General features: G+C 30.9%; 2 protein-coding genes across 6 annotated transcripts; one reads left to right on the top strand and one right to left on the bottom strand.

The window, feature by feature from the left end:
• Positions 1-138: 138 nt before the first annotated feature.
• On the bottom strand, positions 139-2,566 carry LOC148601948 (uncharacterized). Of its 2 annotated transcripts, none has more exons than XM_088554258.1 (2): positions 2,349-2,566; positions 139-1,854 (listed from the first exon to the last, which is right to left on the bottom strand). In XM_088554258.1, exon 2 carries the CDS (start codon positions 1,841-1,843, stop codon positions 374-376), a length of 1,470 nt encoding a protein of 489 aa, XP_088410384.1. In that variant the 5' UTR covers positions 1,844-1,854; positions 2,349-2,566; the 3' UTR covers positions 139-373. The 2 variants fall into 2 exon arrangements, with proteins under 2 accessions (XP_088410384.1, XP_088410382.1); XM_088554256.1 differs by having other exon boundaries at positions 2,260-2,557.
• A 184-nt stretch (positions 2,567-2,750) lies between these two features.
• On the top strand, positions 2,751-13,619 carry LOC148601947 (ciliogenesis and planar polarity effector 2-like). Of its 4 annotated transcripts, none has more exons than XM_088554259.1 (6): positions 2,751-2,888; positions 4,444-4,590; positions 6,300-6,446; positions 10,327-10,451; positions 12,205-12,341; positions 13,197-13,619. In XM_088554259.1, exons 2-6 carry the CDS (start codon positions 4,482-4,484, stop codon positions 13,417-13,419), a joined length of 741 nt encoding a protein of 246 aa, XP_088410385.1. In that variant the 5' UTR covers positions 2,751-2,888; positions 4,444-4,481; the 3' UTR covers positions 13,420-13,619. The 4 variants fall into 4 exon arrangements, with proteins under 4 accessions (XP_088410385.1, XP_088410388.1, XP_088410387.1 ...); XM_088554262.1 differs by having other exon boundaries at positions 2,756-2,888; positions 4,452-4,590; XM_088554261.1 differs by lacking the exon at positions 2,751-2,888 and adding an exon at positions 3,482-3,499.
• The last annotated feature ends 5,242 nt before the right edge of the window (positions 13,620-18,861 follow it).

The following is an 18,861-nucleotide window of genomic DNA, read 5'->3' as shown; positions in this document are numbered from 1 at the left end:
AAAAAATATTACATGTACTGTAAATGTTTAAGATGCTACAGGTAAATTTATCCTAATGTCACAAATTTGAAAATACAAGTTGTCTCCATTTTGACCATAAACAAAATATCAAAGGCATCATGATACTAAAAATGATAAAAAATTTTTTAGTATTTTATGCAGAAAATGTAAGAGTTTTTACCTGAGTCATACATTTGTATTTTGGACATACATATGTACATGTATATTTCATCTGGATTTTTTGTAAGCATTATTCAATTCAATTGAAACAATAATGTGCATTATGTCAATCAGATTAAATGATACATGTACAATTAAGCATCCTGTGACAAAAAAATCACGGATTTAAGTACATGTGATACATGTACATGCATCACGTCATTCTTGGATTGCAGCAACACCTGAAAATCAGAGAGAACATAGCAAATATTGCCATAAGAGGTGCTAACAGACAGCTAAAGAGTGACATTTTATTACAGCCAAACTTTCGTGGTTTTCCATGGATGGTAAGCAGGTACTGGTCAAACTGCTTGGAAGCCAAGGCATCATGATCAAATGGATAGGGTGCTCCAAGTCGATGGGCAGCGGCAAGGCCAGAGATCATTGCTATTTCGTGGGTATTAATTAGAGTGTAAGCCCCACAAAACCATGTGTTGTTTTTTCCCTGGACATATCGCATGATGGGGACTGTAAATGCAAAATGTGTCCAGGAATGAGAAAACTGTCGCCACCATGTTTTTAACAGTATTTTGTCCTTGTTGACTTCATCAATTGTCCAAAAGTTTTCTCGTAGATTGTCATCCAAGTATATTGTTTGATAAATGTTTCTTGATGATTGTTTAAGTTGAGGTTGGTAATTTGATAAATTGAAAGACATTTCAATCTTGGCAGGATCTTTTGGGTCAGTTCTGACAAAATATTGATCCTTGTCTTTGTTCACTTCATAATATTTGCACATGTATTCATCATCTTCATGGGTTAGTATCATGTCATTATAATATCTGACATTTCCAAGAGCTTTTTTTTCAAAGAATGTTGGGTTTTCTAGAACTTTCAAAGCTGTTTCGGCATCGCAAGCAAACAATATTTCGTCAAATGTTTGTGCCTTACCATCCTCATCAGTCACAGTGACATATGTGCAGTAACGTTTCACTGATGCAACACCTCTGTTTGGGCAAAACTTAACTCCTATCTTTGATATTATGGTGGAGTACATTTGTTCAAGTTTGGGAAATGCAAACATTTCTGGGCTTTGACTTAAAAGAAGTTCAGAGTCATAGTCAAAAAGACGCAAGTCCTCATCTAGAAAAACTCTAGCCATTATGGCAGCGGAAACATATGGAGTTCGGTTACCAGTTCCAAAGAAGAGTGCAGTTAATGGAAAAACCATTTCATTTGCAAAGTCTTCTGAAAACCCATTCCATTTCAATACTTTCCACATAGGAATAAAAATATAAAAGAATTCAAATCTGTTGATTTTCTTTAATACTTCTTCAAATCGTTTTATCTCATCTTTCAACTTTTCAGTAAGAGGAGACTTTGCATAGTTAGTCCAATGAGTCTTGTCCTTCCCAAAAGAGATCATCATATGGACTGGAGATGGTTCAAACTTGTATTCTTTCATCATCAGGAGTGTGTTCCGATACGATGGCGTACCACCCTGTACACCATAATTCACAAACACATTTCCTTTCACGTCACTTGAGCATGCAACTCCTCCTGGCACAGATCCTTTTTCCCATATTTCAACTTTGAACTTGTCTGGGTGTTTTGATAAACTGTAAGCAGCAGCTGTGCCAGCGGCACCAGCACCAACAATCAGAATGTTCTTTTTATCTTTCATCTCTCCTGAATCTATGAAAAAAGAAGAAAAAGAGAAGTGCATTTCGTAAATATGGTTGAGATTTAACTATTTCAATTTAAACCACTATAATACATAAATATACAAATGTACATGTTACATGTACAAAATGTAAATACATTTTTGTACATTTACATGAATCATATAAAATTGTTGTGGTGACAATAAACATGATAAAAAATCTGCCCGGAATTTCAGCTGAACACATATACATGATGTGAAAAATGGATATTGAATGTTTGATATACATGCAGATCTCCTGAGAAGGAGGACAGGGGCAACCTCTGAATGCAGGAGATTCACATGTACATGGCATTGCATGGTACCCTTTAGTAAATTACAGTAATTGTGAGTTTAATTGTAATGGGCACTAGTAAAAATATAAATAAACAACTTACCATCAATTTTAACTTTAACACATTCGTCTGACATATTGATTAACTAAATTATATCATTCAAATCATCCTATAATATAATTGAAATGTACCTGATCAGTGAGAATACCCAGTTTCACAAGTTATTTATATGGAATATATAACAGGCGAGTTGCCAAGCTTTCGCTTCAGTGGATTGTTTTCACCTTTTGTTATATAACTTCTGAAATTACTCAAAACAAAGAACTAGCATGACAGCCAACGTGAAATTTATGCTTATGAAACAACTATTATGTACATGCATGGTACCCTGATAAACCAGTTTGACAATAAAAGATGAAAAACATGTCTGTATGTTTCGAGAACCAGATTTCGGAAACAGAAAAAAAATACTCCAAAATTCCTAAAATTTTCAATATGATTTTACTTCTAAAACTATAAATAAAAGCACAAAAACCATGTTGTTGTTCATAAGAGCGGCATCTTGGTAATTTTATATCTTATTTTTCGGACCTATTTTTTTCAGCTTTTAGGTTTTACTCAACATGGCGGCGTCCATAGTTTCAGAAAAAAAAATGATTGAAACATAGAATCCAAGCCCAATTAAATGTAGCAATCATTACATTTATTTTGTAATACCTTATTTTGAAGATGTAAGTTAAAATGAGTTTTTTTCCCTCCCACCGAGTTCCTTTTCATATTCTGTTTATCTCGCATCAAACAAACAGTAAATCTGAAGCGAGTAAAGGTTTTAAGAATCCACAGGCACAGTAATTATTATGTCTCAGTATCGTATTAATTTTCCCATAGACTTCTGTAGTGAAGTGCATATTTTTAGGATTTAAAAAAAATATTTAAATTGATGGAATAAAACTTTCACTTATGTAGCATTGTTAAGGACATGTGAAAAAATAATTTCCCGCAAAGAAAATAGGGTGAGTCCAGAAAGATCGGACAGAAAAGTAGTCTTGAACTATAAATAGCCATTTTCTCTACTTTCACTTCCGCTTTGCACTCATCAAACCAACCTTTTCAGTGGAACATTTTTATGTCATTATGTTTGATTTTCTTTTAAAAGAAGTTTGTCATCTTATAGTGTGATGTTTGCTTTATTTTATAAGTCGTTGTTCATATCTTTTGACATAACATTAGTTTGTAGAGAGGCAAAAAGAAAATGCACTATACTTTTATAGCATCCATGTTTTGACGTACACCCGCTTAGGGATATGCAATGTGATACTGGTACCTTATCTTCACACTTACGGTACAGTAGTTCAGATTCCTGTCTTCCAGAACATTAATTCCTTTGAGATTAACATAAGTGTCTACTATGGTTCTGTTCCACATCAGTTTCCAATTAAACAGAGGAGAAATGCAGGTTCACAGTCTTCACAACTAACTTTCCAGTTCACAGGACTGTAGTAGTTAATTTTACTGGCCCATCTCCATTTTGACAAATCTTTGGCTTTGGACTACTGCTTAACCGTGAAGACTGGGGTCAGAGGAAATTCAAAGCTCAGGGTGTAATATAAATTAAGTCCCTGGTCACCTTCTTTGGGGCATCCAACTTATAAAAATGCTTTGGACATGCACTTGGGAAATAATGAGGGGAAGGCTACAATCTGTTTTGAGAGTGATTTAGACTATAAGTTGTCTGCTATGTTCAATAGTGTTGCCTTCCAACATTCTTTGTTAAATACATGTACAAACAACTGACATTACAAATTGGTCATTTCACTGTATTTCAGACAGTAATCTTAGAAACTTCCAGTTGTGGGTTTTTAAAAATGTACATGTATTTTTAAACACACGTGCAAGCACATATTTGATTTGTATTGATGACTTGTTTATTCAAAGAAGAAAGGACAGGAATTTACAAAAAATACAAAGAAAGCTGTCAATCCTTTGTTTTATTGTTTGCAATTGATGCAAATGTAGCACTCTGTCTTTTGACACCTATAGTGTAAAGGTAACAAGGAAGTAAAAGAAAATACTGTGTAAGTAAAAAAATACCTTAATAATATGTGTACATGTACTGGTTGTTAGAGTATATCTTTGATATACAATGTACTTGTATGCTTCCTGGTCCACATAAATATTGAGCCTCATGAAAGTAGTTTGAAATACTGAGACTGCATAGAAGTCTTATACAAAAATAGATATGCTAAACATTTAATATTTTTTCAAGTGACTACATTTTATTCTTAGACTTGTAGGATCATGTGAAGTTGATATATGTTGGTAGTATGTTGTCACCTGGAACGTATTTAAACCATGATTGGTATAGGTCTCCAGAAGGCAGAGAAATCATCTGTACATTACTACACAGAAACTCAGCCCACAGGAAAACATTTGGTTTGTAAAATTAAAATAAAATTAAAATAATTTTTCCAAGAGAACAGTCTAAGACTAACCTTCCTTGAGGCCCTCATACAAACCAAACAAAAAGACAGGTAAATTGCAATGCCACAAAAATTGACAAAATGAGTGTTTACTTTATACATATTAGTGCATGACAACTTTCCGTTTAACAATACAGCACATGTACAGTCTCTGAACCGGTCTGCCCAACTATTTGACGGATCAGTGACCACCGACAGAATTATAATCAATGACTGGTGACCCATCTGAACGCAGTTTTGTTATATAAATGACAGATGATTGAATCATGTAAATTTGAGAATTTCTGTGGCTACAGATTCAGTAAAATACTGCATTAAATTTGTCTTAAATTCAATGTATTAAATCAACATATTGTATTTTGTTAGAAATAAAACAAATGTTAAATAATAGTAATTGATTTTTAATTTTAAGTAAATACTTGTAAAAATTGACATATGAAGCAACAGAATCCGGGAAATACAAAAATATATTTTCCACTCAGTGGTCATGTGATGTGATCAATGGTTTAACGTATCAGTTTAATGGATTTATGACTAATAGATAATCGATCACAATTATAGTTTTGCATATTGGTTCATGTACTGTACATACAGCTTGCTATTCATAGCCTGTTGTTTTATAAGCTCTTGCACTTCTTATTTTTAATACTTGCTCAAAGAGAAGGGCCAGAGTATTACAATAGTATGTCAAATACCAATAGTTCTGTTCTAGGTTTAGAATAAAAAAATATTTAAAGCATTTTGTGAATAGTATGAATTGAATTCAGGGACAAATTTTATCTTTTCTGCTAACGAGATGGAGCTAACCCATTAGAAATTTGAAAAACCAATAGGCACTTAATTGTGATTTATAATTTTAATTTCAATAGTTAGCCAACGTAGAAATAAAGTGGGGATTGGATGGGGCACAGAATACTTCATCTAGTAATAGTGTGGCTGCCCTCTTTTGTAACCTTTATACTTGTAAATTTCTTTCATACAATTACCCCAAATTGAACTACAATAGTATTGACTTTATTAAGAGTTCAGTTTAATTTCACTGTAGATCAAAATTATGACAATGTGTCTATAATTGTGTATGGTCTATTCTTCATTTACCTTTCAATTGTTTCCACATCATAATATTATAATTACATGCTTTTTGAAATTTAGTAATTTGCAGGATATGCTATTAAAGGAGCCGTGTCTTTAAATGCTAATAAAGTAAAATAAATAGATAAATTTAAAAAATGTACTATTTTTGTAATGAATTTAGGTGTTTTATCTGTATTTATTTGCTATTAAAAGTAGAAAAGGTAGAAAAAGTTTTTTTTTTTTTTTATGTGAAGAGAATGGATTTCTAAGTTTTAATTTTTTGAGTTAATTAGTATGATTGGACTGTAACTTTCTGACTACCCCCAATAGGTAAACACACATGAAATTGTTTTAATAATGCTATACCTACATGTCAGTCTAAAATACAAGTCCACTATCAAGAGCTCGATCCATTTGTTGGATGAACAAAATGTGTCAGATTTTTTAGGATCCTGGAATACAAGAAGATAATATATTGTCTACACTGTTTGAATATCTAGTTTAGAAGGAACAAAATGTGTCAGATTTGATGGGACTCTGGAATACTCTGATATGTTTTAGACAAGTTACAATGTGTTTCTCTTTCAGGACTTCTTGAAAAGCCAAACATACCTTTACAAATAGAGGAAGTGACTTATAAAATATTTTTGGTTGGAAAGAGTGGTGTCGGAAAGACCAGCACAGTAGCTAAACTCTCAGGAAACTCTATACCAAATAACCATAGTGAAACAGCAGGTATGTTTATACTCTGAGAATATTTATGTAGTAGTCTTTGTAAGAATCATGCAAATTCTGTTATATGTGATACACCCCCCAAAATGCTACACATTTTTTAGTTTTTTATTAAGTTGCTTTATAGGTCTATATGATGAAAGGTATCTGTTTGCTCTTATGAGATAATCCACATTGAAAATCCAACAGTTTCTATTGTATTTTATCATTTACTGAATTATATCCCTTAATTTTTAATTCTACAGTTCATTCCATGTAATTTTTATCTCCTAAGAACAGGGGTTATATGAAAAGCCACATGTTAATGGCTGTTTACTAGAACATTTTAAACAAAATATAAAAAATAAAAATATGTAGGCTTTCTAACCACAAATCACACTTTGCATGATTCTTATCTGGAGTACTACTTATGTATACACTGGCAAATATTGTTCATGCTGAATTCATGTGAATCAGGATTTATATGAATGGAGTAGAGTACATTTATACAAGTGTTGATAAAAAATGTTCCATAGTGAAATATTAAAGGATTCTACTAAACCATTTAAAATTTACAAGACAGAAAATTGAGTCATGAAAGTTAAAATTTTTCATCTTATCCATGCCCAAAAACTCCTCTTATTTGCATAACATAAGGCTAAAAATGAGAAAATTCTGTTAGTTGCATAAATATTTTTCAAAATTTACTCAAAAATGTACCTAAATGGAAAAAAAAACCAATACACTGTTTGTGAAATACCTCAGTTTTCTCAAGAAATTTGTTTCTTCAGCAATTTTTTCTCTTTCTTTTGACTAGACACTAAAGCAGGAATCTAACCAGACATGAGGAAAGAATAAACCCCAACTGAAAACATTGAAAACATGAGGTATTTTCCCCTAAAATGATGATTTCTGTTACAGTGACTTTCCTACAATCATGACACTCTTTTGTTACCAATCTGCTGAACAATACAATGGATTGACAAAGCTTTTGGGACATTTAAACTGACCAGTTGCTATTGGAAGAGTTGATGAATACTCACCTATGAATCTTTTCATAGCTAGCTCCTAGTTATTTAAATCTGAAGCAGCTACCAGGGCTATTCTATTTTTCATTGGTTCAAATTTAATAAATTATGTTTTGTTTTGTTATTTGTTGACAAGGTTGAAAAGCATGATTTAGAATAGTATTTAAAAGTATTTATTTTATCTTAACTACATTGCACAGAAGTCTTATATATTATTATTAAAATGACACCTCAATTAATATTTCTCCCCTCCTTCATAAAACTGGAATAGGCCTACGAAGGTGCCCTTTTAGTGGAAAGTATGTGATTAATACTATAGTTAAGGAACAAGTGTTATACAAAATGCAAATAGATTGAGGTTCATGTGAATTACATTTTTTGAAATAGTGCTATGAGTTTATTTTATTCAATTTTGAGTATGAGTAGGCTTAAAAGTGAATTAAGTGCTTTATTAATTGTGAAGGATTTCCATTGGAATTATGATGTTCTGAATTAACTGCACTGGTTTTCATAGTTTGGGATTAAGTATCATGTTAATAATAATTTTCATTTGTGTTATAGTTAGGGATTTAGTTCATTTAGTTTGATTGAAATTATAATTTGGGATTATAAGTGCAATGATTTTCAAAGAAATTTAAGATTTGAAATAAGTGTTATTTACATTGAAACTTCTTTGGATTAAGTGCAGTTCATTGAATTTATAGCTTTGGATTTAAATGCTGTTTTCCTTGAAACTTTTGTGGATTATTAAAGTACAATGATTTTCATTCAAATTTAATAGTTTGGGATTTAGTACATTTTATAAAGTGCAATGATTTTCATTACCATAAAATGTAGTTTGGGATCTAGTGCAATGGTTATTTTTAATTTAAAGATTTGGATTAATTGTATTTTTTCATTGGAAGTACAGCTTGAGATTACGTGCAATGATATACATGTAACTGGAATTATATGGAGAATATTTCTTAATTTTATTTACATTGTAATTGTTTTCTGGATTAAGTGCTATGATTTACAGCTCTGATTTGAGTTTTTATGTGAAAAATGATTTTATTGGAATTATACTAAATTATCAGAACTATGTATACTGTTTGTACATGTATATTTTAAATAATATGAACACATGTGCAAGAAATTTATAAGAATCCAAACTATTGTTAAAGTAGATACAAAATGTACTTTGAAGGAGTATATTTCAATGCATATATTAAAAAAAAACTGTATACAATGAATTCAGCTTTGAGATCGGACAATTTAAATAAATAGTAGCATAACATTGTAACTTCAAGTTATTGTTCATTCCATGAAAGTGTTACCATTTTACTTAAATTTGCCATTTCATACTTGCTATCCACTTGGGGACCTGTGGGTTTAAGGTTCAGCTAAAGTCAATATCTAGGACATTCCTTAATGAAATGTTTTCATTCATAGTTTATTGACCAAACTTTACGACAAACGTGATGACTTTTCATTCAGAATTGTCAACTTTTCTTTCATCTGTAGCAACATCCCTTCAGCACCTGCGTATGGAGTGTTCATATCACAACTCATACGTTATGCTGAAGCTTGCTGAAACTACACAGACTATTTGTATCACACTAGAACTCTAACAAATAGGCTTCTGGAACAGGGTTATGTTGCTACAAGATTGAAGTCCTCACTACAGAAGTTCTATGGTCGTCATCATGAACTCGTGGATCGTTATGGTGTATCCCTCTGCACCATGAAAACTGATTTATTCAACGGGTCATAGTTTTCCTTTCCTCGTTTGTCTACCCTGGACTTGACTTTTTATGAGCAACTCAGCGGGTGTATCTAGAAAAGCAGAGGACGCTTACCCTACCGGTGCACCTGGTCCATGCTCCCAGTTTTTAGTGGAGTCCGAGTTGCTCATTTGCTTTTGTTACCTTGTATGTATGATTTTAGTTACTGTATGTTCTTTGTTGTATATGTCTGTTTTTAATGTCGGGTCTTTGTCCCTGGATTACATTCTTTTGATTACCGCTATAACCTTGGTTTCCTTGATTACTCTTTAATAATACATTAAATTAAAAACTGAAACATTGCTAAATGCATCTTTATATGTATATGACACAAAAGCACAAGTCAAACTTAGGAACAAATGTTTTATAACTTCTACATAACATTAACAACAAAAATGTAAACAACATACTATAGAATAAATCTACAGCTGTCAAAAATAAGATTTGATTTAGAAATTAATATAGTTCTGTTTCTAAATGTATAATTATTTGAAAAAGATGACAGGTGATGATGAACATCAAATAATGATAATCTGATAGGAATATCAGTGTACATTAATAATAATAAAGCTTTAATTATAATTATATATTTGAGTGTCCTCGTTCTAAACTTAACTCTATATTTGCTTTATTTCACAAAAAAAAAAACAAAAAAAAAAAAAACAACAAAAATTAAAATTCTCATTAACTGTGTGATTTCTCAAAATTTAAAGTCAAAGTATACCACTGCCGTTAATTTTGGATATTAGGTAATTTTTATTTTTAATATCATTATTTAAGTTACTAATTACTTAAATTGCCGTTTTGTTATCCTAAACTATCCTTCTATTAAGAAGTAATACAACACCTTTTTAATTTCTTAAATTTTCTATGAGGTCATAGGCCAAGCAATTCTTTCAGCATTACTATCTTTTTTTCCATATAAGGTAATTGTTAACACCATTGATTATAAAATAAACTGAAATTTAAAAAAAACAAAAACAAAAACAACAAAAAACATTTCTGTTGGATCATCTCCAATGAAACAGTTTTATGGATTGCTTACATTTTTGTAGGATTTCTGATTTTATTTAAATTGAGTGATTAACATGTGAAAATGTAATTGTTTTCTAGGTATTCAGACAACAACAGTTTATTGGCCTGGGAAGATACTGCAATTTAACAAACTTATCATGTTCAAGCTTCAGTTCTGGGATGCAGGCGAAGGAGCGCTGAAAAAGTTTGATCATGTACATCCAGTAAGATAAAACCCACTAAATTAAGACTCATTGGTACTGACCTTGTTAGTGTTCACAAGCCCTTGGGACTAGGATTTTTTTTATCACTCTTTTTAAAATAATTTTTTTCCATATTTAAGCTATGTGTATTCTAAGACATGTCCGCTTGCTATTTAATGCTGTTTATACTATGCCCAGTTTTTCGTCTATCTCCTTCTATACAAAAAAACTGGGCATAGTATAAACAGTAAGTGTTCATTGTCATAGAACACACATAACAACTCAAATATGGAAACAAAATGATTTAATAATTTTTTTGTGATAAAAAAAAATCATGGTCCCAAGGGCCTGTGTTTGTGTTTAGTACATGTACCAATAGACCAAAGGCAGATAATCAATTTATAGAACAGTTTATAATTTTTAGAGAAGGAATGTAAGAGACTGCCTAATTAGGTCTCTCACCATGTTTTGGCTTATATACTAGTAATCCAAAGGGAGATATTCGATGTAAAAGAACACTTCTTTATTTCCTACATGGAAAATTTGCAACTTATGATTTTCATATGTTTTTTAAAACACCAGAAAAAACTTATGTTTCTCATATGAGTTTAAAATAATGAAAAACATTAAAAATCTGTGTTTCTGACTAAGGTATTTATTCATGAAAAAAAACCAAAACGATTAAATAGAAATCACATGGTATTTATATGTTTTCAATTTTTGAAAAGCGTTTTGTTTTAGTGTGATTTAGGAGACAAATGATTTCATGTATTTTTGGATGAAAAAAAAAAAACATTTACCATACGTGTCCCAAAGATATGTTTCCATATGTTTTACAAAATATGAAGGTATATGTAGCAATCTTGTATCATCACATGAATGTTTCAATACTCACTCTGAAATGAAGATTGACTTAACATAGCATTCTTCACTGGTATGTTTTGGAATTTCAGCCTTTTTGTCTGAAAAGACAAAGTGTAGATTTGTAGGTAAAAGCAGTGACTAAAATTTTGATGTAAAGTGCCTTTTTTTTAAAATCAGATTGACATATTGTAAATTCAGAAACTGTTGTGATTTTTTTTATTATTGCAAAAAATGCAACTTTGTTAAAATTGTCATAAATAAATTATTCTCATTATTAAACTTTAACATATACTGGGTATGGCAAAAAACTTATATTGCATTTTTGATTAAAATAACAAAATTGCAATCATTTATGCATGTAATATATTTTTAATTTACAGTAACAAGACTTAATCATTTAACAATCTACTTTTTTTTAAATTTTGAATTATTTTGGACTTTTTTGTATTATTCTGGTGTAGAAAAATTATTTTAGTGTGTATATGATTCTATGCAGTGGCGGATCCAAGGGGAGATTGTAGGGGGTTGGCACTTCTTTTTATTGGAAAATTTATGATTTTCACTTGTAAATTTGACAAAAAATGGCAAATAATATTCTCTTACTCCCCTTTTCTGAGAAACCCGGCTGGCAGCCCTCCTTTCCAAAAAGTCTGGATCTGCCCCTGCTATGCATGTACCATGTAAGCACCTCTTCTCCTCAATGATCTTTGGGGAAACATAATCAAAGTATTTGGTATTATATGTCGATGGTGTTTGTAAGGTATTTACAAAGATAGATAACCAAACTGAAGGATTTTACATGATTAGATTTTCAGACAGGGTAAGGGACACTGTAGATCTTTTCCTTTTTTCTTTAAAAAAAATATGTTGAATTAATAACTTATTTGTATATGACACTGTTTCTTTATAGGCATGTTTAGATAAGCTGGATTGTACAATGTATCTATTTTCCTTTGTGGATAAGAGCAGTTTTGATGAAATTCCACAAAATATGGGGCGTTTTAGTGCACCAAGGGATAACACCTGCAAAATTGTCATGGGAACCAAGTATCCTTATATGTACAATGTATTTTGCTATAGTTATGACAATAGAGTGGGAAAATGCTTGTAAAATAGCAACTTTGACCCAATGGCAAAGGTGTGATTATTAAAGACATATGGTTAGCTCAACTATGAAGTTAGAAATCATTTGATCCGAAGTTTTCATTTGTATCTTACCATTAATATTTAAAAGGAAATGCAATATAGTTTGAAATTTGATGCAGTCTGGCATTTTTATAGTACATAAAAATGTAAATAAAAAAAATAGCTTATTAGCTAAATTTCTAAATATTTATTTCTAGTGATAACTAACTATAATTCTATGTGCCATCACATTTCTATGAAAAAAGTTTCATATGAAATAGTATTGATTTAATTGATATCTTTATTTATCTCGTTGCACTTAAATGTTATTTTGAACTTGTACTATTCATCATTTGTGGAAAAAAGAATTAACTCCTGGTTGCAGGACCTTTTTTGAAGAGAAAACAAACTCTATTTTAAATGTTAGTCTGTTTACAGTTTGTTTACAGCATACTTATGAATACATGTACATGCAATTACCATATTGTGTATAAGAATTGATCCTTGGTAGGAGTCACTTTGTATATATATATGTTGGGAGATGATGGGAAATTGGTATAGGGTATAGTCCTTTGTATTTTACAATAGACAAAAAACCATCAAGTTTAGCCTGTGGATGGTGGGCTAGAGGAAAAAAGTGCCCCCAGACCCTCCATACATTTAATTCTAGAGCACTAAGGATTTAGTGGACTTGTTTTCTGAAGTAAATAATTGAAATATAAATTGGTTTCAAACTAGTTGTGAACTTTTTGGTGATTTCCTTAATTCAGTGAACAGATTTGACCAGCATGCCCATACAGAGATAACACAGAGAGATATACGAGAGTTTGAACAGAACTGGAAAATTCCAATACTTAAAACAAGAAACATTCCCGACAATGAAGGCAAAACTGACTTCAACGATGTGGCACAAATTTTGAACATTATTAGTGAACACTTGTGGCATCGTGATGTTATGATATCCAATAAGACTGAAGATGGAAGGATATCTTACTGTTGATAATGATAACATTGTTGTCATTCGTGATTATTTCATATTAGAAAAGAATAGGCTATTTTTATTGGTTGAAACATGGTCATGTGGTATTCATTAATGTGTGTTAAAATGTCTAGGAGCAGGCATAACCACATGATAATAACCCATTATCACCTGGAAATGCCTTCTTCAGTTTATCAGTAAATAAACACAAAAGTTACTTATGTCAAGAGCATTATTTATAAATTCACTGCCTTGTGACGTACCAACGGTTCAGGCAATATTAATAATCCTTGGGCAGTTAATTTACCATGATAAAGCCCTTTACATAAGCCACTGTTGTATAGGTAACAAACACGTTGTCAGAGATGGAGCAGTTTAATTAGAACTAGACCCTGTAGCATTTTACATACTTGCAGATAAACAACATTGAGCCTTATTGTAACTAACCTCGACTGCAGATATATGCTAATTTATGTATATTAGTTTCAAAGAATTATGATATTATATCCCCACTCAATGATTGTATATGGTATTAATCGCCTTAATTTTCTGTTTGAGCTTCTCCAGGATTATCCGGATCCAGTGGGTGGATGGATTTGAAATATAGAGTATCACCCGTTACCATGCTTTTATGTACACGATGTTTACGTTGTAATTGATTTTTGTGCTGTCCAGTATCAACTTTATAATGGAGTCGTGTATAACTAGCATGACAATGCATGCAACTTCATAGTTTACGTGAAGTTCGTACTCTGTGTGTGTATTGATCAAAAGTACACACAATAAAGTAGCTAAAATAAAGTGAGAATGTGTATTAAAATCTTACAATACATTTTAAGAAAGGTGTGTGAATACTGTTTGCATGTGGGAATTGTTTGTCTCCATGCTGCCAATTAGCAGAAAAGGTGAAAATGAAGAAATTCGGCGTCAACTATTCAAGCTCATTAAGAACTATTGGTTTTGAAACCCTTCTTTTCCAAGCTTGCTATGGTATGGTTGATTTTTTTTACCTGAGGATCCACTGCCAAAATTAAAAAATGTGAAGTATTGGAAACATTAGAAGTGCTATGGGAGACAAATTTTCATCGGCTTGTGTAAGAGTAACGGCCCCTGGCTTTTCTATATCAATTGTCTCTGTTTAAGAAAATAATGACTTAAACATGTTATTGAAGTTCTAGTCATTTATCAAATCAGTATATATAGTGTTATATATGTCAATCATTTGGGGTAACATAAAAGTTTCTTGGATGGATGGTGGCTGGCGATCATTTGCAGAGTGAAGTGTGTGCTAAAATTTTTCTGTGTATAATTTTTCATACAAAAAATACAAACGTCTCTGAAGGGTCTGAAAAATTCCCAACGATGTTAGGTTAGGTTTGATATATATTTATCAAAGGGTAAGCGAACAGAAATGTTAGCTGGACTGTGAAGAAGATGTACATGGAAGACCCAGGTAGTGGACGGCACTTGTCAAATTTTGTTTTTTTTTTTTTTTAAAAATCATCCATTGGAGATCTCGAACTCTGCTTTCTAAAAATGGATGTTGTTTTGTAATTTACTTAGATGGAAAAAATGAAATAAATTACTAGAAAAACACTACAGAAGATAAATAGAAAAACTGTGTTGATTTGTTAGTGAACTGTGAATTTAGTCCTTTGGAACGTTCGTAGTCAGCATTTTACACCCCTCTCATGTAAGCATCAAAGTAACTTGGACTGATTTCATTGTGTTTCAAATGAAAGCTTGATAGGCTTTGGTGAATTTGAAAAAAATACAAACATAACAATGATTTCAAAAGTTGTTTCCCTTATCCTAGGCCTATCTCCTTGATGTAAATATAAATGAAGCTAAATAATTGATATATAATCAAAGAAATCATCATTCGTAAAATCATGAAATTGAACATGTTGTAGAATACATCTTTTGGGTGTCCTAAAATATAATGAGAATTTGACATATCATATCAGCACTTGTTAAAAGTGCAAAGAAAAAACTGATGTGGAATGAAACACTTATCTAATGAAATGTATGTGAGCGTCTCTGGCAACCTTTTTAATTTACTTATTATACCGATCATTACCTACAATTCAGAAGTAGCATATGATATGCCTCATATTATAAAACCAAAAATAGATAAATATGGTGAAAACGTAAGCATGTTGTACATTGGAAAGACTTTTTACAAAAGTATTTTAGACGTTGACAAGATGTGCATCAAATGTTGCATTTCGATAAGAAATATAAAAAAGATTACTTATATCATAAAATGTTAAATGTAATCATTCAAGATTATGTACAGAATATGTAATAATCCTTTTATCTCTTGTAAAATTTAGATTCTACAGGTTTTTATACCTGGTGCACATATGTTGTGGATTTCCTATCATGATACAAAAATAGATGCCATTGATTTATATTATATGTTATGTATAATAAAGTATGTATCAATAAAACATCGACAAAAAAAGATGATGAAAGTACAATGAAAAGTTGATACATGAGAAAATTTACTATATTAACGTAAAATATTTATATACGAAAACGTAAAGACACGCAAAAATAAATTACAGAAGTTATCTTCTATCTTTAAATTTAAAAAGATGAGTACAAGTTAATGATAAAGGAAGGCTGACATTTAAAATTACGCAATGTAACGCAAGTAACTTGATAAGTTTTGAATTTAACAACGAAAGAAAACGAATAAAAGAGGACAATGTCAATTCAATATTAAAGAATTGAATATTAAATGCATCAACGCCACCATAAGTAAGTAGGATAAGTTCCTTTATTAAAAAGTCTTTGACAATGGCGCAGGGGACACTTAAATATTTACTTGAAGACGAAAAATTAACATACTTTTTGTTTTGTTAATTTCAACATATTTGACACAAAAACTTCGCTTTTATAAGTCAATATTTAACTTCAATGTCATTAACATATGCCTTTTTCGTGATTCAAAACAATAATTTAGAAAGGGCATGGTTGTCAGTAGCCCTTATGTTCGAATATACTTCAAATGTAGAAATTGACGGTCATGTGACGTCATTTGAATATCGCCGTTTGCATCAATTTCACTGATTGAGTCTACAAGAAAACAATCCGATAATTTTACATAGTATGGGATTGGAATTATAAGGATTTAACACTGTTTTTTTTTCCGGAATATATGGACGTGTTAAATCGGACCATTCACTCACAAACCTGAATTAAAAGTCCTGTCTATTTGTTTTGTGAGTGGTCCCATTTTATATATCCATAAATTCAGGTAAACAGTATTTAATCCTAATAAATAATTAGAATTGAATCGAATTGAAAAAATTAAAGTTTTTTTTTACTAAAGTTATGTCTGTGTCATTACCATTCACATCTTGTTTAAGCTTTATTATGAATCCATACATCCGAATTAATTGCCAATCATCAGTGTCAGCCAGTTTTGATATTGAAAACTTCTATTATTTTGATGCTGTCATATCCAACTGTTTTGAATTGTGGTGATTAGAATTTCGGTCACTTCCGCTTGTCAAAGTAATAACAATGTCATCAAACCACAAATGAAGTCGTCAAGAAAAATAAGTTGATTATAAGTAAAAATATCAGACAAGCTTTTACAGTTTTTCGAAGAAGGATGCATGATTTGATTTTTTGAGTTTCCAAAAGTTATTAATCAAGGTACTAATATATTGTATCAATTTTGACCCAATTTGTGTCAAATTTCTATAATCAAAAAAGAAAACAATGACATTGTTGTAGGGCTATTTTGTCTTAAATAATTTTTTTTCAATTTAAAACTGAATTTGTAATGTCAATAATCTGTATGAATTTATACATATAACAATCATCTTAAATTTTCGCGTTACTTAAGCTTAATATCGATTCTGTTGCATTATAAATTTCGGACAAAATTGATTGTATTGATTTAATTTGATATAAACCTCGAATAGATATGACAGAACAAAGAATGCGTATGGTGAAACGTAACACATGCACCAGTGTAAACCTAAATACAAAATGGCAAATACTTTCAGAGATCACCGAATGAAAGGTCTTAAACAAGTGTAACATTTTCCATCGATCTCATATACGCATCCTGTTTCAATTGAAACTTGATAGCTTTGGTGAAATTGAATATGATATAAACATATCACTGATTTTAAGAGTTATGTCCCTTACCCTAGGTCTACCTCCTTAAATTTGTTATGTACGTAGTTATATTTGCATGTAAATATTTGAACCCTCTCTCCTTTTAATCTAATTTTTCTTTGCAGTATAAAAATGATATATTCAAATTTATCCCATGAAAATTCCAGTGAATGGAGAGAGAATAAAAATATTCGTGTACGTAAGGTCTTCCACAATGTAAGTTAATTTATGATACACAAACAAAATATTTAATAAGTCGTCGAACTTGATAGATGTTTTGTGAGAAAATAATTAGCTGAAACATAGTATACATTATGTAATTAAACAAAGGTCAGAGACAAGTGGAATGAAGTACTCTGTAGTCTGCCCCGATATTTATTAAAACTTGATATTTACAGACCAAAATTACATATCAATGACGATAAGTGGCAATAATAATGGTTTAAACTCAGACATTTTAGAAAAAAATGAATATTATATAAAGTAATTATCTTAATATTTAATTTAAGCGTACAAAGAATAAGAACAAACCGCAAACCTTGATTTGTTATTGGAAAATATTAAAGCCGAGGTTCGTTATATCTCAATTAACTATTGTAAGGCTAAGGTTAAAAAAGATGCAAAGTGGTTTTATCAGGAACAAAAGTAAATAAACTGAATAATCATGCTAACAACTGACCAGGAAAGTATTAAAAGTAAGATTTAGAATTGTATACATAATTCGTTGGAAGACAAATTAAAAATATCTATATTGATGATATAAAACAAATCAATGAAGGTCCCGTGTTCAATGAACTGAATAAGGAAAAATAAAACTCATCTAATTACTTAAGTCTGGAAAAATCAGGAATCAACAAAGCAAAACAAACAAACAAGCAAACAAATATACATTTTTGTACACATATACTTCTCGTATACAAAAGAAAATTAAATGTTAAATACGCGCACGGTAAAATACAATCATTCTTAACGAATGAGATAGCAATTAAGGTATAAAACAAATTGATTTACAATTAAAATAACGTTTAGATGTTATTTGAGAAAACAAAATACCAAATATGACCGTATAACATTTGAAGTGATGACTAATAGACCTGTGGTATAATAACCTTGATCCAGTACTTTATTTAAGGAGACACACCCATGAGACCTAGGGTGAGGAACTTGATGCTTGAAAACAGTGGTATGTTTGTATCGTATCATCAAAACCTCTATAGCTTTTCTTTGAAACAGAATGAAATCAATCGTTTACATGGTATTATTTAAATGATTTACACAAACACATTAATGATATCTGAAAGTCACGTCCCTAGTACTACTTCC

Source organism: Perna viridis, chromosome 12 (genome assembly GCF_037379345.1).
Source record: "Perna viridis isolate PV_CMFRI_1.1 ecotype Kerala chromosome 12, ASM3737934v1, whole genome shotgun sequence".
NCBI classification, from domain to species: Eukaryota; Metazoa; Mollusca; class Bivalvia; order Mytilida; family Mytilidae; genus Perna; species Perna viridis.
This window is presented reverse-complemented; position numbering and strand designations above follow the sequence as displayed.